This window comes from the organism of the source record quoted next, unplaced genomic scaffold (assembly GCF_019419815.1).
Source record: "Pyrus x bretschneideri cultivar Hongxiangsu unplaced genomic scaffold, Pyrus_bretschneideri_v1 Contig37, whole genome shotgun sequence".
Classification (NCBI taxonomy): Eukaryota; Viridiplantae; Streptophyta; class Magnoliopsida; order Rosales; family Rosaceae; genus Pyrus; species Pyrus x bretschneideri.
In genome coordinates, this window is record NW_025999690.1 from 3,665,673 (window position 1) to 3,689,056 (window position 23,384).

At 38.5% G+C, this 23,384-nt stretch overlaps 1 protein-coding gene across 4 annotated transcripts; it reads left to right on the forward strand.

Annotated features, from left to right (window-relative positions):
* Nucleotides 1-237: 237 nt before the first annotated feature.
* LOC103966879 (dormancy-associated protein homolog 4-like) lies at nucleotides 238-1,898 on the forward strand. Of its 4 annotated transcripts, none has more exons than XM_048563946.1 (3): nucleotides 238-694; nucleotides 875-967; nucleotides 1,514-1,898. In XM_048563946.1, exons 1-3 carry the CDS (start codon nucleotides 451-453, stop codon nucleotides 1,519-1,521), a joined length of 345 nt encoding a protein of 114 aa, XP_048419903.1. In that variant the 5' UTR covers nucleotides 238-450; the 3' UTR covers nucleotides 1,522-1,898. The 4 variants fall into 4 exon arrangements, with proteins under 4 accessions (XP_048419903.1, XP_018507808.1, XP_048419901.1 ...); XM_018652292.2 differs by having other exon boundaries at nucleotides 875-958; XM_009380106.3 differs by having other exon boundaries at nucleotides 239-694; nucleotides 875-977.
* The last annotated feature ends 21,486 nt before the right edge of the window (nucleotides 1,899-23,384 follow it).

The window sequence follows — 23,384 nt, forward strand, 5'->3', positions numbered from 1 at the left end:
GCATCACTTAAAATTAATGGATATGCTTACATGCATGCAAGCCCCTTAACCCCAGACAATATAGTAGTTACTCAAAATAAGTTATCAAAAACGAGAAGCAAATTGGATGGCTCCAATGTAATCAAGCCATTTAGCCGTTCGCTCGTTTACTGAATTTGGCTTAGCCATTACCACCTCTCTCTCTCTCTCTCTCTCTCTCTTTCTCAAAGCCTGTGTCTTCTTATAAGAACCCTGAAACACCTTGCGTTCATGGAAAGAATCCTCCTTTCTACGTATTAAGTTTCTCATCCTCTCTCTTATTTGCTTTGTTTTCCCAATCTCTTTGTAACAGTCGTATAGCTTGGGTCACGAACCTACGCATAACAACTTCCATTGTTACATCGCACAGCCAGCTTCGTCGGTTGTTACAGAGAGACAATTAGTATTAGACAAAATAAAAAATAAGTCATCATGGGTTTCCTTCACAAGCTTTGGGATGAAACACTCGCCGGACCGGCACCCGAATCCGGCCTCGGCAAGCTCCGGAAGTACGACTCTATGTCTATCCCGTCCTCTCCGCCAATGGCTGCGGATGAGGTGCCGGTCACTCGGTGCATTACTATTCTCAGGACTAGTTCGTCCACTCTTGGAAACCTTTCACCTGATTCCGGCTCCCCCTCGGAGTCCCCAACCACACCAGGAACTCCGAGAACCCGTAAGTTATCTATTTTATATTCTAAACTACAATAAAACGACGGTACATATACTACACTTCTCCTGTTACGATCAACTTGCTCAGTTATAGTTGTTATTGTTAACTGTATAATTTATTTTTTGTGAGAAATTTAAATGTTTAATTTTGTTTATGTTTATTTTCTTTTGGTTTTACATGCAGCTGGAACACCAGGAGCATTGAACTTCAAGAAATTAACAAGGAGGAAATCGTCTGCTGATGCTTTGACACGCGCCGAACCTAGAAGTCCGACTGGTTACGATTGGTTGTTAGCTATGTTTAGAATGATATATGCATATATGTCCTTGCTTCTCTAGCTAACACCCAATAGATATCAGAGTCAACTTGACGAAGCATGCATATATCATTTGGCTTAGATAATCTCTCACTTTTGATTAAAAAAAAAATGATAATCTCTCACTAGATTAAGAACTGACCAAGTTAACCTTGAAACCAAGATTGAGAATTCGGAACCGTATATCTTGGATCGATCATTAACATATTTGGTATACTAATATATTCCTTTGAACTATATATGCATAGGATATCTCATTAGATAATTAGTACAACATATTGTCAGGCTGTCAATCGTTGACAGAATATATGTAGAACGAGTCACTAACATAACATGCATACTCTATTGGTCTCGCAAAACCCTGTATAACATATAGAAGTTCTGAGGTTATTTGGTACATTAGTTGATCGATGTGATTATTCAAGGGGAAAATTGTTTAGCAAATACTAATTGTACTTCAACATCCCTTATTATTTCTTATTTATTGTTGTAAATGTGTATTGCAGGATGGTAATTACTGCTTTAGATCGTTGAGAGAGGAAGTGATGAAGATTTTACTAAAGTATCGGCCGGCGACTCCACTCCATTGTACATAGAGAACCCTACCTTTTATGGGAAATTGATGCATATACAAGTGCATAGATGTAATTATCTAAGTACGTACTATATATAATAAGACGGTTCAATTGACAAGAAACAGCAGAGGAACCAATTCTCCTTGGAGATTATGAGGGAGGAGTTAAAGTAGGGTTAGCTATTTCACCTATTTTGATGTTTCCATGTGATCTTCGAGTTTCGTTTTGTATTTTGATTTTGATCTTTGTAAATATGGATTTGTGTATTGAATCCTCCCCTTCAATGAAACTCCTAATTTTGGAGCTTAAGAATTAACTTAAAGTTCGCTTTTAAATTTTGATCTCTTATCTCTTTTTTTGATGACGGTGGTGGCTTCAGGCGGAGAAATCATGGGCTCTAACAGTCCAAAGAGGGGCGGGCGAGGCAACCGCTAGCCATGCTAGAGTGGAGCCTCATTCTTTAATCGGAGTTTGATTGATCCATATCTATTTTTTTTTTTTTTTTTAAGCGCAGTCGTATTAAACAAGTAGTTTCATCATATTTCAAGCATAAAAAATTAAAACTAATCAAACGGACCTTTAAAACCTAATGCGTTATGTGTATAGAAGTGTGAGAATTAGCTATTTTCAAAGTGCAATATCATTTTTATGCAATGTCTCTCTCTCTCTCTCTCTCTCTCTCTCTCTCTCTCTCTCTCTATATATATATATATGTTATAAACATGCCTGGTTTAAGTGTGATTGTGTAAATCCTAGATTTGATTTGATTCTAGTTATCCTTTCCTATTGTATCTTGTATTCCTTGGGGAAGAATGAATATCTTCTTTCATTTTACTACTATAAATAACGGCCCAATGTACGAGGGATAACAACACGCATTCCCCTACAATTCTACAAACACATCTCTCTCTTTCTCTTCTCCTTGCCGCCGGCCCTCTTTAACCTTGTTAGACAAAATAGACCACAACACATTATCAGCACGCTCCTACCGCTGCGCTTAGGAATCTGACATTAGAGAATTTTTCTACATCAAACCAGTTCATCCATATCATCACGCAATTAGATTCTTTCAAAACAACGGTTTTTATCTCGATATTTTTGCAGCTCTGATAGCATGAACATTCACCATGATGCATGACCCAACTCTACATTTTACGAATTTTAGATTCTACATAAATTGTGTATGCATCGTAATCATAATTGTTGAATTATGTGAATTTGATATTTGCCATGAATTGCATCAAATATATGTATGTGCATCAAATTTTAATTCAATTAACATATTATTGTTTTTGCATATGCATATGATTGAATTGAATATGATTTGAATTGAATTATATATGAATTGAAAAGAAAAAACAAAAAGCAATCGAAAACCATAGCCTGGGTTTTTCGAACCCATGACCTTGAGCACTCGCCCAAGCCTACAGCTTGTCATTGAACCTTGCCGAAACCGAGAGCTCCATGTGTAAACCCAAAACACCTGACACCATTGACAGTGTCCTTGTCCATATCGACCATGAGATGGCTTGCAGCTACCACCCTGAACGTTTTGTTCATGTCGACGATGACCAGAAGTCGTCCCACACTTGAATTGGACCAAGATTCATCGACATTTTTCTATAAACCCGATTTGAATTTCTAGGGTTTTACAACGAACGTTGAGATTTTATTTTTTTTTTCAAATCGCCGTTAACCTTTAAGGTCTCCCACGCCCTATAGACTCGCCCTGAGCACTATTGTCCCAAAGCATGGCCACCTGAAGCAGTAGCGCCGGGCTTCTTCCCTGGCGAACACACCCAGCTATGGCTGGGGTGTCTTTGGACCCAACTCGAGCCCTATTGGGCTCCATCTTTCGACCTTTTTTTTATTTTTTTGGCTCATCTGCAGCGACCCAAAAACTGGTTCCTTGTTTTGGCCCAATGCATGTTTTCCCCAGCCTGTGAGAAAGAGAAAGAAAAAAAAAAAAAAACGAAAATTTTTTTTTGGGCCCACCTGCAACGGGCCGAGTGACATTTTTTTAAAGGGTCAGCTTTTAAGTAGGCTGTGTTTTTTTAGGGTGTTCTTTCTGCACCCCTTCCCCCTCCCCGGTTTCTCCTCTTCCCGTGGTACTGCAGCCCCACCCGAGACACCCTAGCCCAATTTTGGGGTCTAGGAAGCACATCACCAATTTTCTTAAGCCACCTGTGGGCTTAGTTTTTCTTTTGGGCCCCGAGTTTTATTTGCCTCATTATTTTAGGCCTAATGGGTTTTATATTTGTTACCCATACTTTAATTTGTCCCGAAGTCCAAATAATTAATTTCAATTATAATTGTAAACCTAAAAGTTATATTTTTGCATATTTTTGTATATATTTGTGTTTGCCTGCAGGAATATATGAACCTGAAGTTCATAATGATTTCGAAACCTGAAGTTTCTTACAAACATGCCTTGTTTGAAAACCTGAAGTTTTCATTTAAAAACATCACCCATGAAAACCCAAAGTTTTTCATGCAAAATTAAACCAATACATGTCTATTAGAACCTGTATGTTTAACTCTTATGTGAATGGATTGATTTTTCTCCATTACACTAACCACATCTTGTCCATCTATTTTGTGATAGGAACATGTCGAATTTGAACAAACTCGACTTCACCGCTTTGGAGGTCTCTGGAAGGAACTACCTCAAGTAGGTTCAAGATGTGAAGCTCCACCTCACTGCTAGGAACTTACTTCCCGTTATGATCTTCATCTGAAGACATATCCATGACACTTTGCAAACTGAGTATCTTGCTGCGAAGGATCCACGTGCACTAGGGGTCGTTTTGGCTGATCATTTTGATTTCCAAAATGACATATTCTTGCCTGAAGCAAGACATGACTCACAGCATTTGCGCTTCCAAGACTTTAAGTCTATGAATGAATATAATTCTGAAGTTTGTTGAATCCAATCACTTCTCAAGTTTTGTAACGAAACTTTGACCAAAGAGGATCTCCTAAAGAATACTTATTCAACCTTCTCTGCTTCTAATATTGTCCTGCAGCAACAATATAGAGATCAAAAGTTCACTAAGTTATCAGATTTGGTCTCTGTTTTACTTATCGCTGAAAAACAGAACTAGCTGTTGATGAAGAATCATCAAAGTCGACCTACTGGGGCGGCTACTATGCCTAAAGCACATTATAGCACAAACCAATGCCCAAAACGCCAAAAGAAGTGTGGTAGGGGCGGCCAGAAGCCATCCCACCAAGGTCAACAAAGTCAAGGCCCATCTAAGGGAGGAAATAAAGCCCAGAAACGCTCAAACCAGGCTCCCAAGGCCCCAAACTTCAAAAATAATTGCAAAGCACCTAAAACCATGGACGCAAATATATGTTATCGTTGTGGTTCAAAGGACCATTGGTCTTGTGTTTGTCGAACTCCCAAGAAGGTTGTAGATGAATATCGTTCTCGTCGTAAGAAGTTTGAATCAAACTTTGTGCAAGTGAATGAACCGGAGACTACAAAGATGGAGGTTTCTGACTTCCAAGAGGATACCCTATGAAAGATTAGAATCTTAGACATAGACTTGTATGTTTTTAGTTGAAATAAGACAATAGGGGTCGAATTCCACCTAGTGGCCAAACCCCTCCTTTGTTTTTGGTTGATTTTTTAATAGTTTTCCTTTATGTTTGGATTATTTGTTGGTGATTTGTTTTTTGGATATTAAGTTTTAATCAATTACCATCCTTGAATAAGGAAATTATTTTGAATTGATATTTGTTTTTATGAACTTTTATGCATGTGACTGATTCAAATTAATTTTTCATTCTAGGTATGACTAGTGGGAATGTTAGTTGTTTGGCAGATAGGGCAACCACACATACAGTTTTGCGTGAGCGCATCTATTCCACTAACTTCAAACCTAAGAATGCACCTCTAACAACCCTCTCAGGCCTATCCAACCTGATAGAAGGATATGGTAAAGCACGTATAATGTTGTCCAATGGTACAATCTTGACCATTTCTCAGGCACTCTATTCTCCACGTTCCGGAAGAACGTTGTTGAGTTTCAAAGACATTAGAGATAACAATTACCACGCTGAAACCCATATAGAAAACGGGGTTGAATTTCTGTGCATAACTTCCTACGAATATGGCCAGAAGCGCATTCTAAAGAATATGGAGTGTATCCCGAGTGGTTTGTATACTACGACCATACGCCCCCATAGAATGCCACTATGTGGCCGGCCCTACTATTGGGACCGCGCAAGAAATTACACTTTGGCATGATTGTTTAGGACATCTTAGACGAATAGCGATGCGCCGTATCCTTAAATCATCACATAAGCATCAACTAACCCAAAGCTTAAGTTCGATCCAAGGAATCGCATGTAAAACATGTTCAATGGGAAAGTTTATTACTAAGCCTTCTTATGACAAGATTCGTTCGAATCCTCCTATTTCTTCTACAATGGATTCAAGGGGACATTTGTCAACTGATTCACCCTCTCTGCGGACCATTTAGATACTTAATGGTTTTGGTTGAAGCTTCCACACGTTTGTACACGTGTGCTTATTGTCTATAAAGAACGTTGTATTCTCCAAACTGTTGGCTCAAGTTATCAAGCTCAGGGCTCACTCCCTGATTATCTGATCAAATATATTTGATTGGATAATGCTGGAGAATTCAAATCTAAAACTTTTGATGACTATTACATGTCGGTTAAGGTTGAAGTTGAACACAATGTACCTTATATTCACACCCAGAATGGCCTGGCAGAGGCTTTCATTAAGTGCTTACAAATGATTACTCCATCGTTGGTTAAACATACTAAGCTCCCGCTCGTTGCATGGGGCCATGCAATATTGCACGCAGCAAAGTTGGTCCACCTGAGGCATGTTACAACACAACCATTTAATGCCTTTTAGTTGATTACCGGATACGAACTCGACATATCACATCTACGTGTTTTTGGTTATGCGGTATATGTGCTGATCTCGATGCCTTTACGTACAAAAATGGGGCCTCAGCGAAGGATGGGAATCTATGTCAGATATGATTTTCCGTCGATTATTTGTTACTTAGAACCTCTGACAGGTGATCTGGTTACCGCTCATTTCCCTGATTTTCACTTCTATAAGATGGTCTTCTTGTTGTTAGGGGGAGATAAGAATGTCAACGTTCTTGAAGAATGACGCAAATTATCTTGGACGATTCCCACTTTGTCTCATTTAGATCCCTACACTGCTTAATTTGAAACTGAAGTACAATGCATATTAGATCTCCAGAGCATAGCTCAGAGCATGCCAGATGCTTTCACCAATCTAGCGCGTGTGACAAGATCACATATTCCAGCTACAAATACGCCTATAAAGATGGATGTACCAAATGTACGATGAACTTCCCTTCTGAAGGCCCAGGATGCCAATTCTGGTGATCCACGTACATTAGCGGTTAGCCAATCATCTGCCCTTACACAAAAGCGTGGCAGACCCTTTGGTTCAAATGATTCACACCCCCGGAAGAGGAAACCCACGACACAAGGTCCTGAAGAGCCTACCGTGAATCTAACTATCGTTTACTCATTCTATCTAACTCATGAGGAAATTCTAGATTATGGAAGCGTCCTTGAAGAAATCGATCTTCCTCCCAAGAATCGTGAGATTTCAGTCTATTATGCTAGCTTAGATGATGTGTGGAGTAGAAATAAGATGATTGTTGACGATGCATTAGCATATGCAATAACTACTGAGATCATGTTGAGCGATAACATTGAATTATTCTGTTGATAAATGTCAACGTAGAACTGATTGGTCAAACTGGAAACAAGCAATCCAAGTCAAACTCGATTCGCTTACGAAACATAAGGTGTTGGACTTGTAGCTCCTACTTCTCCACATGTGAAGCCTGTTGGCTACAAGTGGGTTTTCGTTCAGAAGCGTAATGAGAAGAACGAAATTGTGTGTTACAAAGCTCGTCTTGTTGCACAAGGTTTCTCATAACGCCCCTAGATTGACTATGACGAAACTTACTCAGCCGTTATGAATGTGATTACTTTTCACTACCTTATCAGTTTTGTAGTTTCTAAAAGATTGGATATGCAGCTGATGGACGTAGTAACCGCGTATCTATATGGGGATCTTGATATGGAAATCTATATGAAAGTTCCCGAAGGACTTATATTGACTGGTTCAAATATTTCCAAACCCCGGAACACACTCTCAATTCGGCTGAAGCGTTCACTCTACGGTTTGAAACAATCTAAAAGAATATGGTATAACCGTCTAAGTAATTATTTGACTAGTTAAGGATATGTAAATAATGAACTATGCCCTTGTGTGTTCATTAAGAAGTCACATTCTAGATTTACGATTGTTCCAGTATATGTCGATGAGATGAACCTTATCAGAACTCCTGAAAAGCTAGCAAGAACTGCCGCGCACCTGATGTCAGAATTTAAGATGAAAGATCTAGGTAAGACTCGATACTGTCTCGGTCTCGAAATAGAGCATTGTTCGGATGGAATCCTTGTACATCAATCGAACTACACCCAGAAGGTGTTACGCTGTTTTAATGAGGATAAAGCGAAGCCTTCGAGTACTCTTATGGTAGTTCGATCGCTAAATGCAAAACGAGATCCCTTCCGTCCGAATGAGGACGATGAACAGATTTTGGTGCCTGAAGTTCATTATCTAAGTGCAATAGGCATTTTATTGTACTTACCTCAATGCACTAGACCTGACATCTCATTCGCTGTTAATCTTTTGGCAAGATACTGTAATGCACCTACACGTAAACACTGGATTGGCGTGAAAGACATCTTCCATTACCTTAAGGGTACTACGGATTTAGGCTTCTTCTATCCCTATGAATCCTCGAATGGTGCCATACCCTATGCTTCTCGAGTTGATTCTCGCCTTGTTCGTTATGCCGACGTAGGATACTTGTCTGATCCGTACAAGGTGTGTTCTCAAACGGGTTATGTCTTTACCATTAGAGGCACCGCAATATCTTGAAGGTCAACTAAACAGACCTTAGTTGACACTTCGTCTAACCATGCTGAAATTTTCTCCTTACATGAAGCAACTCGAGAATGCTTTTGGTTGAGAGCAATAGTGGGCCATATTCAAAGCTCTTGCGATCTTTATCCCACTGTTGATCTCCCGACGACGATCTTTAAAGACAACGCAACATGCATTGAACAACTTAACAAGGGTTACATCAAAGGAGACAACACCAAGCACATTGCGCTGAAATTCTTCTTTTCACATCAACAATAAGTGCATCAGAAGATTAAAGTCACACAATTCCGTTCACAAGATAATCTGGCTGACCTCTTCACCAAATCACTGCTGAAGGCGACATTTCAGAAGCTTGTTCATGGAATTGGTACGCATAAACTTTCTGAGTTGTAACTTTGCTATTTCTCTTTGGAATTATGTCAAACTTAGGGGGATATCCTATAGATACTTGTTTGTTCTTAATGTACTCTTTTTCTCTACGATTAGGAGCATTTTTACCACTGGGTTTTTGTTACCTAACTATGTTTTAACGAGGCACCCACCTTGGGCTGGTCATATCCCTGATGATGTCTCGTAGATGTTTCTTTTGACTTTGCACTTCTCACACATTTTTCCTTAGACTATGGATTTTGTCCCTCCTTGGGTTTTTACCATAGCCTTAGGGTTTTTTAGTAAGACATACTACTTATGCAAGTTCCTACCTTATCGAGAATAAGTGTTGTTCCTTAGAATCAATGTCGACGAGTTGACTTCCTCAACTTCTGCATGATGCTAAATCTACCTTGAGTATTTACACACTCAAATGGGAGTGTTCTAAACATTCCTAGTTTAAGTGTGATTGTGTGAATCCTAGATTAGATTTGATTCTAGTTATCCTTTCCGATTATATCTTGTATTCCTTGGGGATGAAGGAATATCATCTCTCCTTTTACGACTATAAATAAAGGCACAATGTAGTAAGGATAACAATACACATTCCCCTACAATTCTACAAACACATCTCTCTCTCTCTCTCTCTCTTTCTCTCTTCTCCTTGCCACCGGCCCTCTTTATATATATATATATATATATATATATATATATATATATATATATATACACATGTAAAGAAGTGAAGGTAAAAGAGTTTCACATCAGTTAAAGGAGAAATCTTGTAAAGAGCTTATAAGAGGTTGAGCTACTCCCCGTATTACCAATTGGTTTTTGGTGGAACTTCAACTTTCTTCATGGTATCTAGAGGTGCAACTCAAGCGGGTTGGGTGGGTTAGAAGGTCAACCCAATCCTAACCCAACTTTTACAATTCAGGCTTGGGTTCGGGTTGGGTTTCATTCAGGTTCATTTGGGCTCAAGTTTAATTAGGTTAGGGTTTACTTGGGTTGGGTTTGGGTTGCCCAACTTTTTCAAGTTTAATCTTGTAACAACTTAGTTTCCAAGTTTAATCTTGTAACAACTTAGTTTCCAAGTAGCATCAAAGCTAGCTTACTCCAATTTCATAAATCAATCTACTATAAAACTTTAGGATTTAGATACTACGAATATGGACTGACTAATCAAAACTTCTTATTCCCTAAAAGCTTAAGTAATTATAAAGGGTAATTTATTAAAAAAATATTAGAAGGGGCTTTGGTTTTTGGACTTGGCACATTTGGGTGTAGTATGAGCATTAATTGATATGGGTTACAATCTGGTTAGATTGGGTTTGGTTAGTTGGGTTAGGTTGGGTTGGGGATGGACGGGCAAATGATCAACGCAACTCAACCCAATCAATGAACGGGTTGAAATTGGGTTGGTTCGGGCGGGTTATAACTAAAGAAACCTATTTGATCGAGTTTAAAGTAGGGTTGGACATAGGCGGGTTCGGATTGGCCCAACGCAAGTTGCACCGCTAATGGAATCAGAGCAGGTTGGCCATGTATAAAGCCCAATGGTCATACGTGCTTCACGTCAACTTGTTTCTGTTGTCCACGTGTTTGGCTTGAAATTTGCTACACGGGTGTGTGAGGATGTGATATTCCTACATTGGTGAAAGGAAAAACCTTGCAAATGACTTATAAGAGATTGAGTTATTTCCCGTATTGTTAATTGGTTCTATAATGAAACTTCAACTTTTTCCAATTAATACTCTAAAATGATGAAGCTTTCAATATACCAAGGATGTCCTTCCCTTCTTAAAACTCTTGAAAAGGACAATTTAATTCCCTTCTTAAAACTCTTGAAAAGGACAATTTAATTAAAAAGGGCAAAATAGTAAAAATGCCCGATCCTCGAGCTTTTCTTTCTCTCGACTTGTGGAAGTAGTTTTGCTGACCTTTTTCTTTTGAATTTTTTCAATCATATATTTTAAATTTAAATTTAAAAAAAAAAAATGAAAGAGCAAATTGTCATCCGATCGAGCGTGTCACAAGAGAGGCTAATAATATAATAATATTGAAAATGAATATAATATACAGACATTCAGCGTTAGAATTCTGGCGTTGAGTAAACTTTTTGTGTGGTTTACACACAATTATGCATTAGTTGATGAAACTTGACATGTTGAATATTCAAGAGTGTCGCTGTCCGAGCCCTGCATTGTTATGCAGAGAGATATAACCTATGACTAACCTTTTATTTAAAAAGAAAAGTACAGTTTTTCATATATTTATTTGTCAATGAAAATGCCTTTCATTCCAAATGGAAATTATACGTCACGACCTCATTGGAGCTTTGACATAATCTAAAGGGAAGATGTGTAGGAAAAAGAAAAAGAAAAAGAAACAAAACTTGACTGATACATGGAATTAATTTTCTTAATATCAACTCTGGAGGACCCTAAGTTGAAGCAATTTCACTTTCTCAATCAGATCAGCAGCGTCTTGAACGATTGCAATGTTCTCAGCTCCTCCTTCTCTGTCGGATGAACTTCTCCTCCAAAGCCATTAGAATTTCAACCTGTTCCAGTTCTATTTTCATTGATCAGATATATATGTGCAGAGAGTGAAATTAATAATTAAATAAAAAGTAACTTATTGAACAAAGGTGAGATTCGTCATGCATATGAATAATTGGTCTTGCACGTCACGATATTAATGGGTGACTAATCTATTCACTACCATCATTTAGATAGGGTTCCAACTTAAGTCAATACCTTATATGAGTTGAAGATGTCCTAATTAAATGTTGATATAAAAAAAAAATTATATTACTTGATGATGTGGTTTGTTATGACTTATTGAACATATAATTTTTCCAATTTATCACTTGCGCATAGGGGTGCAACTCAGGCAGGTTGGAAGGTCAACCCAATCATAACTCAATTTTTACAATTTGGGCTTAGGTTCGGGTTGGGTTTCATTCGGGTTCATTTGGGCTCGGGTTTAATTGGGTTAGAGTTTACTTGGGTTGAGTTTGGATTGCCCAATTTTTTCAAGTTTAATCTTGTAACAACTTAGTTTCTAAGAATTTCTAAAGAAATTAAGCCAAGTAGCATCAAAGCTTGCTTACTCTAATTTCATAAATCAATCTACTATAAAGCTTTAGGATTTGAAGATTACGAATATGGGTTGACTAATCAAAACCTCTTATTCCCTAAAAGCTTAAGTAATTATAAAGGGTAATTTATTTTTTAAAAAAATATTAGAAAGGACGTTGGTTTTTGGACTTGGCACACTTGGGTGGAGTATGAGCATTAATTGATATCGGTTACAATTTGGTTAGATTGGGTTTGGTTAGTTGGATTAGGTTGGGTTAGGAATGGACGGACAAATGATCAACCCAACTCAACCCAATCAATGAACGGGTTGAAATTGGGTTGGATTCGAGCAGGTTATAACTAAAAAAAAAAAAAAAAAAAACTGCTTGTTCGAGTTTAAAGTCAAATTGGACATGGGTGGATTCGGATTGATCCAACCCAAATTGCATTCCTACTTACGCACATCCAGTTCGAATCACTAAACGATAATACTTTTAATTAACTCATTTTCTCACCTCCTGTCATAGTCTCACTACGTGGCTAACCCTAACCCCCAAAGGCCTCATTTTATCCATTTTATATACATTGGATGAGCCATAAGTTACATGATAAACGTCAAAATTAATTATTAGGTGGCACAAACTTTGAAGGTTATTATGGCAGGCAGAAGGAAAATAATTATATTTCATGTGGAAATTATATGAACACCATAATTATTAGTATCACATTTTTATAAGTCACAGCTAGCTAATCGATTTAACATGTTATGATATATTCTACGAAACTACCAAAACGGCTAAAGAAAAAAACTATATAGTAATTAGCTAGAGAAAGCATAAAGATCAAGCATCATACTGTGTCGAGAGAATCCACCCCCAAATCGACAAACTTGGTTTCGGGAAGCACTGTGCTTTCATCAGTGGAGAGTTGCTTGGCAATTGTGCTGTGCACGGTTAGCAGGGTCTCTGGTTGAGCCTGCACAAGGTAATCAAACAAGATAAGTGCTTATTATTGGAATAAGTCAAGGAATGTAAATATTTTGTAATTATTAGAGTCATATTTTAGGAAGGATATTTTGTCTTTTATTTTTTTTTCCTTTTGTAACAAGGATTGTATGTACCTATTTATTCCGAATTATGGAATATACGAAATTAAGCCGTAAAATTCAATTTGGCATCAGAGCCAAACCGTAACCCTAATTCCATCGTGCTATCGTGCTGCTTGTGTCACGAGGGAAGAAGGAAGACGAAACTGGTCTTTTCGCTGCATACATGCAGCAAGAACTGTTTGTTATGCTTGTATGTCGTGTGCTGTGTTGCAGCGTGTGGGTACTGTGTGTTGCCGTGACCTCTGGCGAGTGATAAAGGCGAGATGGGGCTGAAGTTGGAGGGTGGGCTGCATGGCTCTACCCACGGTTTAGTCGTAAATCCAGTTGTTATTCAGAGAGAGTGCTTCGGTTGTACCTAGTCCTATAAAACTTAATGAATCAAACTATCCTCTTTGGTCCAAGGTGTTGGAGATGCATATCGCTAGGCGTGGTAAGAAAGGGTTCATGACAGGGAGCATCAAAGAATCCAAAGAGGACAGTACTGAGTATGAAGTTTAGGAGACGGGGAATGCCATTGTGAAATGGTGGTTGATTAATTCTGTGGATCTTACCATCATGGGATTTTTCATTCATCTTCGTACTGCTAAAGAAGTTTGATAGGAGCATATTCATGCGACTTAAATGGCTTGTTCTCGTGCATTTACGTTATGTTTCTCTAGTTATTTTAGTCCTTTATGCTTCTTTTGTGTGTTTTCAGGTTCTAAGGGCTTAAGGAAGAAAAAAGATGCATTTTGGAGCATTTTGGAGCAAAATTGGGCTTGGAATGGATGGCATATGATTGGAGCCAAAATGTTGGACGAATTTGAAGGCCTTGTATTCACTTTGGACATAAAACAAAGGGCCTAGCCCATTCTCTCTTAAACCAAGCCCTTTGCCATGCAGTTCCTTCCAATTCCAAAGCCCACAATCAATTCAAATGCCATGCAAATCCATATTCAACACCCTAAACTACAAGCATGCATCATCTCACCAAGCAATCAAACAAGCCACATGCATGTCCCTTTAATCATTCAACCACATTCCCACTTTCCTAGCTAACCCTACATGCATTCTTTATTCACTCTTCATCATTGCACCACAAATCATTCACCCACATGCACTCATATTCCCATTTCCTTTCCAACATCTCACATGCATTTCCACCTTCCTACTTCATTATTTCACCACATTCTCCCTCTTTAATTCCACATGCATTCACTTCATCATTACACCACCACTCATTCTTTAATTCCACATGCAATTCTTCATCATTCCTTCACACAAATGCTTAAACAAACATCCATATGTTCCCTCCACTCCTCCTATAAATACCCTTGCATTCCCATTCATTCAAATCATCTCATTCACAACACAACAACACACCACAAACACATTCCTTTCTCCCTTAGAATCCAAAAACCATCTTCCATTTCCACCAATCCTCATCCATTTCCATAATTCCCCAACACTTCCATCCCCCCAACCAACCTATCCTTAAACCTTGTGCTACAACAACGAGGAAGAGAAGAGTGCCTAAACGTTCATACAATTCAAGTTTTGAGTTGTTGGAATGTTTAGGTGTTTCTTTGATTTCAAAGTTTCATTTTAATTCTCTTTGTTTTGTACGTATGAGAAATGGAAGAAAAGAGTGCTTAAACGTTCATACAATTCAAAGTTTTGAGTTGTTGGAATGTTTAGGTGTTTCTTTGATTTCAAAGTTATGAGGAACTAAACCCCCTTTAGCTAGGGGGTAATTCGAAACTATGTTTATGTTTGTAATATGATTTGATTACTTTTAATTACGTTTCATAAGTTGTGAATTCAATTTGTTTAACTGTTTGATTGATAACCTATTTATGTATGTTTATTAAGAATGAACGCTTAATTTTCATGCATGAATTTGACGCTAGAATATAAGTGAGTTTTACGTAATAGTTATGAACTTATATTCACAAGTAGTGGAGGTTGCTTATAAACAATCGTGTTAAACATATTCTTGGCATAAGTTTCATGCAATCATAGTAACAAATGCCTCGTCAACACTTATAGTTTTCATGATGCTTAATGATTCTTGCTTGTATCTCTATTATGCAATTCATGTAGGGAACTTGTGAGGAATGCTTTGGATTGTCGTATGCAATCATCCAATTCATTAACTTAAGGAAAACTTGACGGTTAATTTAAGCGGACCTAATTAACCCGGGGCGTTGAGAATTCATGGTTTATTGAAAAGCAATTAGACATCGTTTTGTATGCAAGTATAACATATGTGGAGATGAACCCCTTAGCTAGCTTCCCATCCATTCATTTCCGTCAAATCCATATTTACAATTTGTTTTGTTTCCAAGTTTCCATTTTTAGTTTAAAGTCGTCCAAATCCAATCCCCCTTTACTTTATTGTTCAATTTAGTTAGAAATCAATTTAGTTTGTGTTTTTAAAGCATTTTGAGTCTTTTGGTTTGTCTTAGTGTTTTAACGTTTAGTTTCACATTCTTTGAGTCTAGTTTAGTGTTTTATCTTGTTTTTACGTTTTTGAAGTCAAATCCAAGTGGTTAACAATCCCTCCTAATCCCCGGTCCAGAACGATCCCTACTTACATCCATACTACAATTGTCAAAAAGAGGGTTTAATTTGTGCGCGTATAATTCTCGCATCAAATTTTGGCGCCGTTGCCGGGGATTAGCAACTTTGCTAATCCCTTGGATTGTTTTATTTTCGTTTGTGTGTATATATTTTTAGTTTTATTTTGTTGATTTTAGAAGCACAACATGGCATTTGATAATGCTTATCTTTTGTCACAGCTCATGGAAAGGTCCCAAATGCAAAACGTTGATATAGTTGATCTTCAATCAAGGAATAACGTGTTTTCCAATACTTACAATTCGGATTGGAGTGATCAATCAACTTCTATGTGGTGGGAACCTCAAAATGTTCAACAAGAAAGATATTGGGAGCCACCTCATATTCAATATGCCCAACCAAACTCAAATTCGTCAATAGATTATAATCAAATTCTTAATGAATTAAACTCTTTGGTGCAGGGTTCACAAAATCAAGCTAAGGAGACTCACCAAGAAACATATTGGCAACCATATGAGGATTCATATGCACCACCACAGCCTTCCCCTCAATCTTCACATCCAAATTCAGGTATATCAAATTATTATAATGAAGTTATTCAACAACTGAATTCTGTGGAGCAGGGCAGGGAAGCTCAACCATTTCAACAAGACGTATTTTGGCGACCAATTGAGGATTTCTATCAAGCAAAAAAGTTGGCTGAGTGGAACAGTCAATTTAGGCAGAATGCAGAATGCATGGAACAAATTCAAGAACAAATGGTTGAAGATGAGCCCATGGATGAATTGCTACTGCTCGAAGAGGAGGAGGATGCACAAGGCACGGCAAGGGAAGAACAACCCTTGCCGCAACCTCCCAATATTCCTACACCACCCCATTCAAGTAAGGTTGTTCCAAATTTAATTATTTCTAACTTTGTTCCCCCAAATGCACCCTTCCCTGGCAGGTTCATGCAATCCATGAAAGATGAGGGGAAGAAAGACATCTTGGACACCTTTCCAACAATTCACGAGGAAAAAGTGGTTGAGGAGCATCTTGAATTCATCAAGGAGGAAATTAGAGTGGATCACACAGCCACAACCTTCAAAATGTCCAATCTGAATGAAAACATCCCTTGTGCATTTGTTGAATGTGCTGCGACTTTAGAGCCAATATTGCAGCCCATAGGTAAGCCACCAACTCAAAATCCAAAGTCGTTTTTGACTAATATGTTGTTGATGTCAATGATTAGGGCACCCACTCTTGAAATTCAACCATTGCCGGAACATTTCAAGTATCATCATCCATTCAATGATCAACTCCATGCCGTGGGTTCCATTAAGGCATGATTGTGTTCTTCGTCCGGCTACAAGACGTTAAAGAAAGCGCTATTTGGGAGGCAACCCAATACAGTAAATAAAACTTTTGCTTGTTCATTGATTTTTTTCGATAAATTACAATTGTATCTAAACATGGCAGAAAGATGGAGCCTTTACAAAGGTTGTGTACGTGAGGCCCCACTACGTGGCAACACTCTCGGAGCAAGAGGTCTCGGAGCAGGAGGCATCGGAGCAGGAGGCATAGGAGCAGGAGGCACCGAGGATAGATCATTCAAGGCCCCAAACCTTGGTGGAACGCTGGATGACCCAGGAAAGAGGTGCCTCTGGAAGAAAGCTGCAAACCGTTGACGGTCATCAAGCTCATCAAGCTTCCTCTTCATGCCTGATGAATAATTATTTGCAAGCACGTGCAAAGTTCTATTCTCGTGCTTAAGTTGTTTTATCTCTTGCTTCAGGTTCTCCACCTCCGCCATCAATGATTCAACCTGACGGGAGCGAGCAAGGAGGCGTTGGCCCATGTTTGACACAGAACCAGCGCACTGAACGCTGAGAGCCAGGGACTCTTGAACGGCCAACTCATCGGACCGTCCTGAAAGCAGCTGACTATCTCTGGGAGTGAGGAGGTTCCGAGCTACTATCGTAGCTGTTGTGGCGTCCTGCATCACGGAATCTTCACCTGTAAGAGGACCGTTAGAAGATAAGAAAGAAGGGCGCCATACGTTACCTTGAAGCGGCACGCCCGTATCACTGCGGAGACTCAATTCTAAGCTAAGGTTTGATGGGTTTGCCATTTTTTTAAAAAAAGTGTTCAAAGAGAAGGGGTGGACGGAGTAAATTTTCAAAGGGCCGGAAACGAGTTTCAAGAATGGGAAATCTTCAGAGTGTGTAAGTTGGCGGTGATCGATAGCTCTATAAAAAGCCAAGGCAACGCGTCCACCGATTCAAAAAGCCGGAATTTGAGGCGTAAAGTTCGGCGACGCTCCCTCAGCTTTTCAGAAAACGCGTTCAACACGTGGAGGCCATCATCGCAGCTACACGTCTTTAGCCGACAAGCGCAAAGTTCGGCGACGCTTTCTCTGCTTTTCAGAAAGCGCCTGCTCAGAAATCGAAGAGGCGTCTTCAAATATCGAAGAGTCGTCACTATTTCAAAAGGCCGGATTTGCGGGATCAAAACGTTTGTCGACAAGGGTAAGAGAACAGTACCACCACTTGCTATCCCTATATTTGTCGACTTTCATCTTTTATGGCAAGGCAAACCTGAAGAAAATGCCCAACTCTTTCTCACCTCTGAGGGCGCACTCCCAGCAAAGCCTTTCGAAACACTCACTTCTTTCTTCTTCCCCAAAGATGATACCAGATGCCTGGAGTACAGATGACCCAGGAGGAAGCAGCACAACAAATACATGTGCTGATTCATTCACCGCTTCTTCAAAAGCAAAGGTATCTCATATCATCAAGGTCAAAAGCAAAAGTATCCCATATCATGCTCTTTCCCTGTCTTTTCCTTTGTCTTTGTTATTAATCGCATAGCAAAGTGAAAGAAGCAATCAGCCGGCACTTGGAGTCTATCTAGACTCTATTCCCTGGTTGCTTACCTAGCTTTGCTGAGCTATCCTCTAACCCTCTTCAATACGAATTGGAGAGATTGAACAAAGAAACAGATAAGAGAATGAAGCTCAGACCTTCGGGGGAGACCAAAGGAAGCCTGCTGCCCAGTTCAAGAGTAGCACAAAGGAAAATCAACGATGGGAGCAGCGCAGTTCAAGAGTAAGCCTGTGGAATCACAAAGATCCAAGCCTCACTGCAATCACCAAGGAGAAGATGGAACGAAAACTCCATAACCAGATTTGCATCTCTAAACTCTTCTCTTTGTTAGATACATTCTGCCATGTTTAGTATGTTTAATTGCTGTTTATATGTCTGTTTGTGTTTAGTGTGGTTTTTAACATTGAGGACAATGTTTGATTTAAGTGTGGGGGAGATACTAAAGTGTTTTGATGCAAATTCGTAGGGTTTTATCCACCATAACTTCAAATGTTGTTTCTTGCTGTTTTTAAGTGTGTTTAGTGTGTTTTGACTTAAAAATTCGAAAATCACATAAAAATTTGAAAAACATGTTTTGAAAAGCCTAAAAAGAGTGTTTTGAGTCGTTTTTGTGTCATAGGTACCTTCCAACACAATGATAAGGATTTGGTTTGTAAGTGCATGACTGTTAAAAAGAGTTATAAACATAGAGAAAAGTTTGATTTACTCTTGGTATATGCTTGGTTATGGTTATAATGTATGACTTCACATGCAATCATAAAAGAAAAATTCGTTTTTGTAACATGCTTGAAGGAAGGAACTCAAACAAACGCTACAACCCTGAGAGACTTGAGCCTATAACGTTCTTTGGAGAGTATAATCTGTGATTTCTTGTTTTCTAAAGTCGTTGCATGATCTCATTATTCTTTGCTTGGTTACTACTTAGAAGGCGTTTCATCATATAGTTCCAAATGCTAGAACTCATGCCCATTTTATTCAAAGCATATTATTGATTTGCATAACACATATTCAAGATGAAGTTGTGTAGTGACCACCATCAAAGCCAAAAAGCCATGTGCCCTTAACTCATTTTGTGTTTAAGTTTAACCCCATTGAGCCGTGTTAGCCCATGTTCTTTGTTAACCCACTTTATCCTCACCTAACCTAGAATATGACCGTCCTTACCCTTGTTCTTGAAGCATAGTAAGCAATGAATTCCTTTTGATTAAGGTATTGCAAGAAAATGAGTGTGGGGGAAGGAATGCTTGTTCTTACGTTTATATGTATGTTTTGAGATTCAAAAAAAAAAAAAAAAAAAAAAAAAAAAAAAAAGTGAAAATAAGTAAGAATGAACTCACGAGCGTTGATGGTTGAAGAAAGGGTCCAAAAAGTGAATATGGCCCTAAAGTTTTGTGTGACTTTCCCTTGGGTGTTCAAAGTTGACTTCTGCGTTCTTAAGGGAATTCTAAGTGCCTGATTCAATACTTTGCTCACTATTGCTTTAAGAATGTTTGTTTACCCTTCACCTTTCATTGTTAGCCAATACCCTAGCCCCGTTACAACCCTTTGACTTCTATCTTGAGTGTTATGTATTTCAATTGTGGAGTTTGAATTTGGTATGAGCATATGGTGTCACTGGTTCTCGCGTCTAAGTAGTAGCATTCCATTCATGAGATCATATCTAAACATGCTTATTAACTCCAGAAATTGCGTTCTTTGTGATACATATATGTGAGTGTCGTTTTCATGTTTACATCAATCTTCTCACATATGACTAGATTAGGGTGTGTAGTTAGAAATTCTGAGTGAAAATCGAGTGCATATCTTGTAAGGAATTGAGCAAATTCTCTAAGGCATGTTACTACATTCAAAACATGGTTTTAAATGCTTAATTGTGAACTAGTATATGGTGACTATGATTAAGAATGTACTTAAGTGTGAAGATGACTAAAATCTGTGGGAATGATGATTTTTAACTTGTCATGTGCATTGGAAATCCCTAAGACGGTTGTTGGAAGGTTTAGGTGTGTTTTACTTGTTTTGTTTCGTTTCGTTTTGTTTTGTTTTTCTTTCTGTTTTGCTCGAGGACTAGCAAAAGATAAGTGTGGGGGAGTTTGATAGGAGCATATTCATGCGACTTAAATGGCTTGTTCTCGTGCATTTACGTTATGTTTCTCTAGTTATTTTAGTCCTTTATGCTTCTTTTGTGTGTTTTCAGGTTCTAAGGGCTTAAGGAAGAAAAAAGATGCATTTTGGAGCATTTTGGAGCAAAATTGGGCTTGGAATGGATGGCATATGATTGGAGCCAAAATGTTGGACGAATTTGAAGGCCTTGTATTCACTTTGGACATAAAACAAAGGGCCTAGCCCATTCTCTCTTAAACCAAGCCCTTTGCCATGCAGTTCCTTCCAATTCCAAAGCCCACAATCAATTCAAATGCCATGCAAATCCATATTCAACACCCTAAACTACAAGCATGCATCATCTCACCAAGCAATCAAACAAGCCACATGCATGTCCCTTTAATCATTCAACCACATTCCCACTTTCCTAGCTAACCCTACATGCATTCTTTATTCACTCTTCATCATTGCACCACAAATCATTCACCCACATGCACTCATATTCCCATTTCCTTTCCAACATCTCACATGCATTTCCACCTTCCTACTTCATTATTTCACCACATTCTCCCTCTTTAATTCCACATGCATTCACTTCATCATTACACCACCACTCATTCTTTAATTCCACATGCAATTCTTCATCATTCCTTCACACAAATGCTTAAACAAACATCCATATGTTCCCTCCACTCCTCCTATAAATACCCTTGCATTCCCATTCATTCAAATCATCTCATTCACAACACAACAACACACCACAAACACATTCCTTTCTCCCTTAGAATCCAAAAACCATCTTCCATTTCCACCAATCCTCATCCATTTCCATAATTCCCCAACACTTCCATCCCCCCAACCAACCTATCCTTAAACCTTGTGCTACAACAACGAGGAAGAGAAGAGTGCCTAAACGTTCATACAATTCAAGTTTTGAGTTGTTGGAATGTTTAGGTGTTTCTTTGATTTCAAAGTTTCATTTTAATTCTCTTTGTTTTGTACGTATGAGAAATGGAAGAAAAGAGTGCTTAAACGTTCATACAATTCAAAGTTTTGAGTTGTTGGAATGTTTAGGTGTTTCTTTGATTTCAAAGTTATGAGGAACTAAACCCCCTTTAGCTAGGGGGTAATTCGAAACTATGTTTATGTTTGTAATATGATTTGATTACTTTTAATTACGTTTCATAAGTTGTGAATTCAATTTGTTTAACTGTTTGATTGATAACCTATTTATGTATGTTTATTAAGAATGAACGCTTAATTTTCATGCATGAATTTGACGCTAGAATATAAGTGAGTTTTACGTAATAGTTATGAACTTATATTCACAAGTAGTGGAGGTTGCTTATAAACAATCGTGTTAAACATATTCTTGGCATAAGTTTCATGCAATCATAGTAACAAATGCCTCGTCAACACTTATAGTTTTCATGATGCTTAATGATTCTTGCTTGTATCTCTATTATGCAATTCATGTAGGGAACTTGTGAGGAATGCTTTGGATTGTCGTATGCAATCATCCAATTCATTAACTTAAGGAAAACTTGACGGTTAATTTAAGCGGACCTAATTAACCCGGGGCGTTGAGAATTCATGGTTTATTGAAAAGCAATTAGACATCGTTTTGTATGCAAGTATAACATATGTGGAGATGAACCCCTTAGCTAGCTTCCCATCCATTCATTTCCGTCAAATCCATATTTACAATTTGTTTTGTTTCCAAGTTTCCATTTTTAGTTTAAAGTCGTCCAAATCCAATCCCCCTTTACTTTATTGTTCAATTTAGTTAGAAATCAATTTAGTTTGTGTTTTTAAAGCATTTTGAGTCTTTTGGTTTGTCTTAGTGTTTTAACGTTTAGTTTCACATTCTTTGAGTCTAGTTTAGTGTTTTATCTTGTTTTTACGTTTTTGAAGTCAAATCCAAGTGGTTAACAATCCCTCCTAATCCCCGGTCCAGAACGATCCCTACTTACATCCATACTACAATTGTCAAAAAGAGGGTTTAATTTGTGCGCGTATAATTCTCGCATCAAAGTTGCTCGTACGTATTATGACGGGTCTAATATTTCTCATATTTATGAGTTGAAAATGAAGTGTCACATCCCAACCCGAGCTCTACCACTTCCCGAGCTTGACTCAACCGTAGCATGATATTGTCCGCTTTGGGCCCCAACCACGTCCTCATGGTTTTGTTTCTAAGAACTCACACAAGAACTTCCCAGTGGGTCACCCATCCTAGGATTGCTCTAACCCAAACTCGCTTAACTTCGGAGTTCCGATGAACTCTGAAGCCAGTGAGCTCCCAAAAGGCCTTGTGCTATATGGAGGTGGGCATGCACATATAAGGCATAGAGGATCCACTCCCCTAGGCGATATGGGATCTAACATGAAGTCATTCAGATTTCGATAAGAAATGAGGCCTATCAGTGTATACCATACCAATCTCAAAACTGTTTGGCAAGAATTGGATCAAAGGAGACCAATCAAGATGGAATATGTTGTTAACTTGAAGACACTTCGAGAAGAGATCCAACTGGACCATGTGTATGCCTTCTTAGCAAGGCTTGATGATATCTTTGACAAGGTACGTAGTGATATCTTGAGAACTTAACCTTTACCATATGTGGAGGAAATGCTCTCCATTATGAGGCGGGAAGCACAATGCTGTGCAAAATGATGGGTAGTAGTGGCGTTAGGAACCAAAGAGGAGCCCCCCTTCCCCCTTCCC

Excerpts from the sequence above, each read along its gene's own strand:
- LOC103966879 (XM_048563944.1), top strand. The coding sequence starts at position 451 with ATGGGTTTCCTTCACAAGCTTTGGGATGAAACACTCGCCGGACCGGCA. Across the intron at positions 695-874 it reads ACCAGGAACTCCGAGAACCC|CTGGAACACCAGGAGCATTG; the intron begins GTAAGTTATCTA and ends TTTTACATGCAG.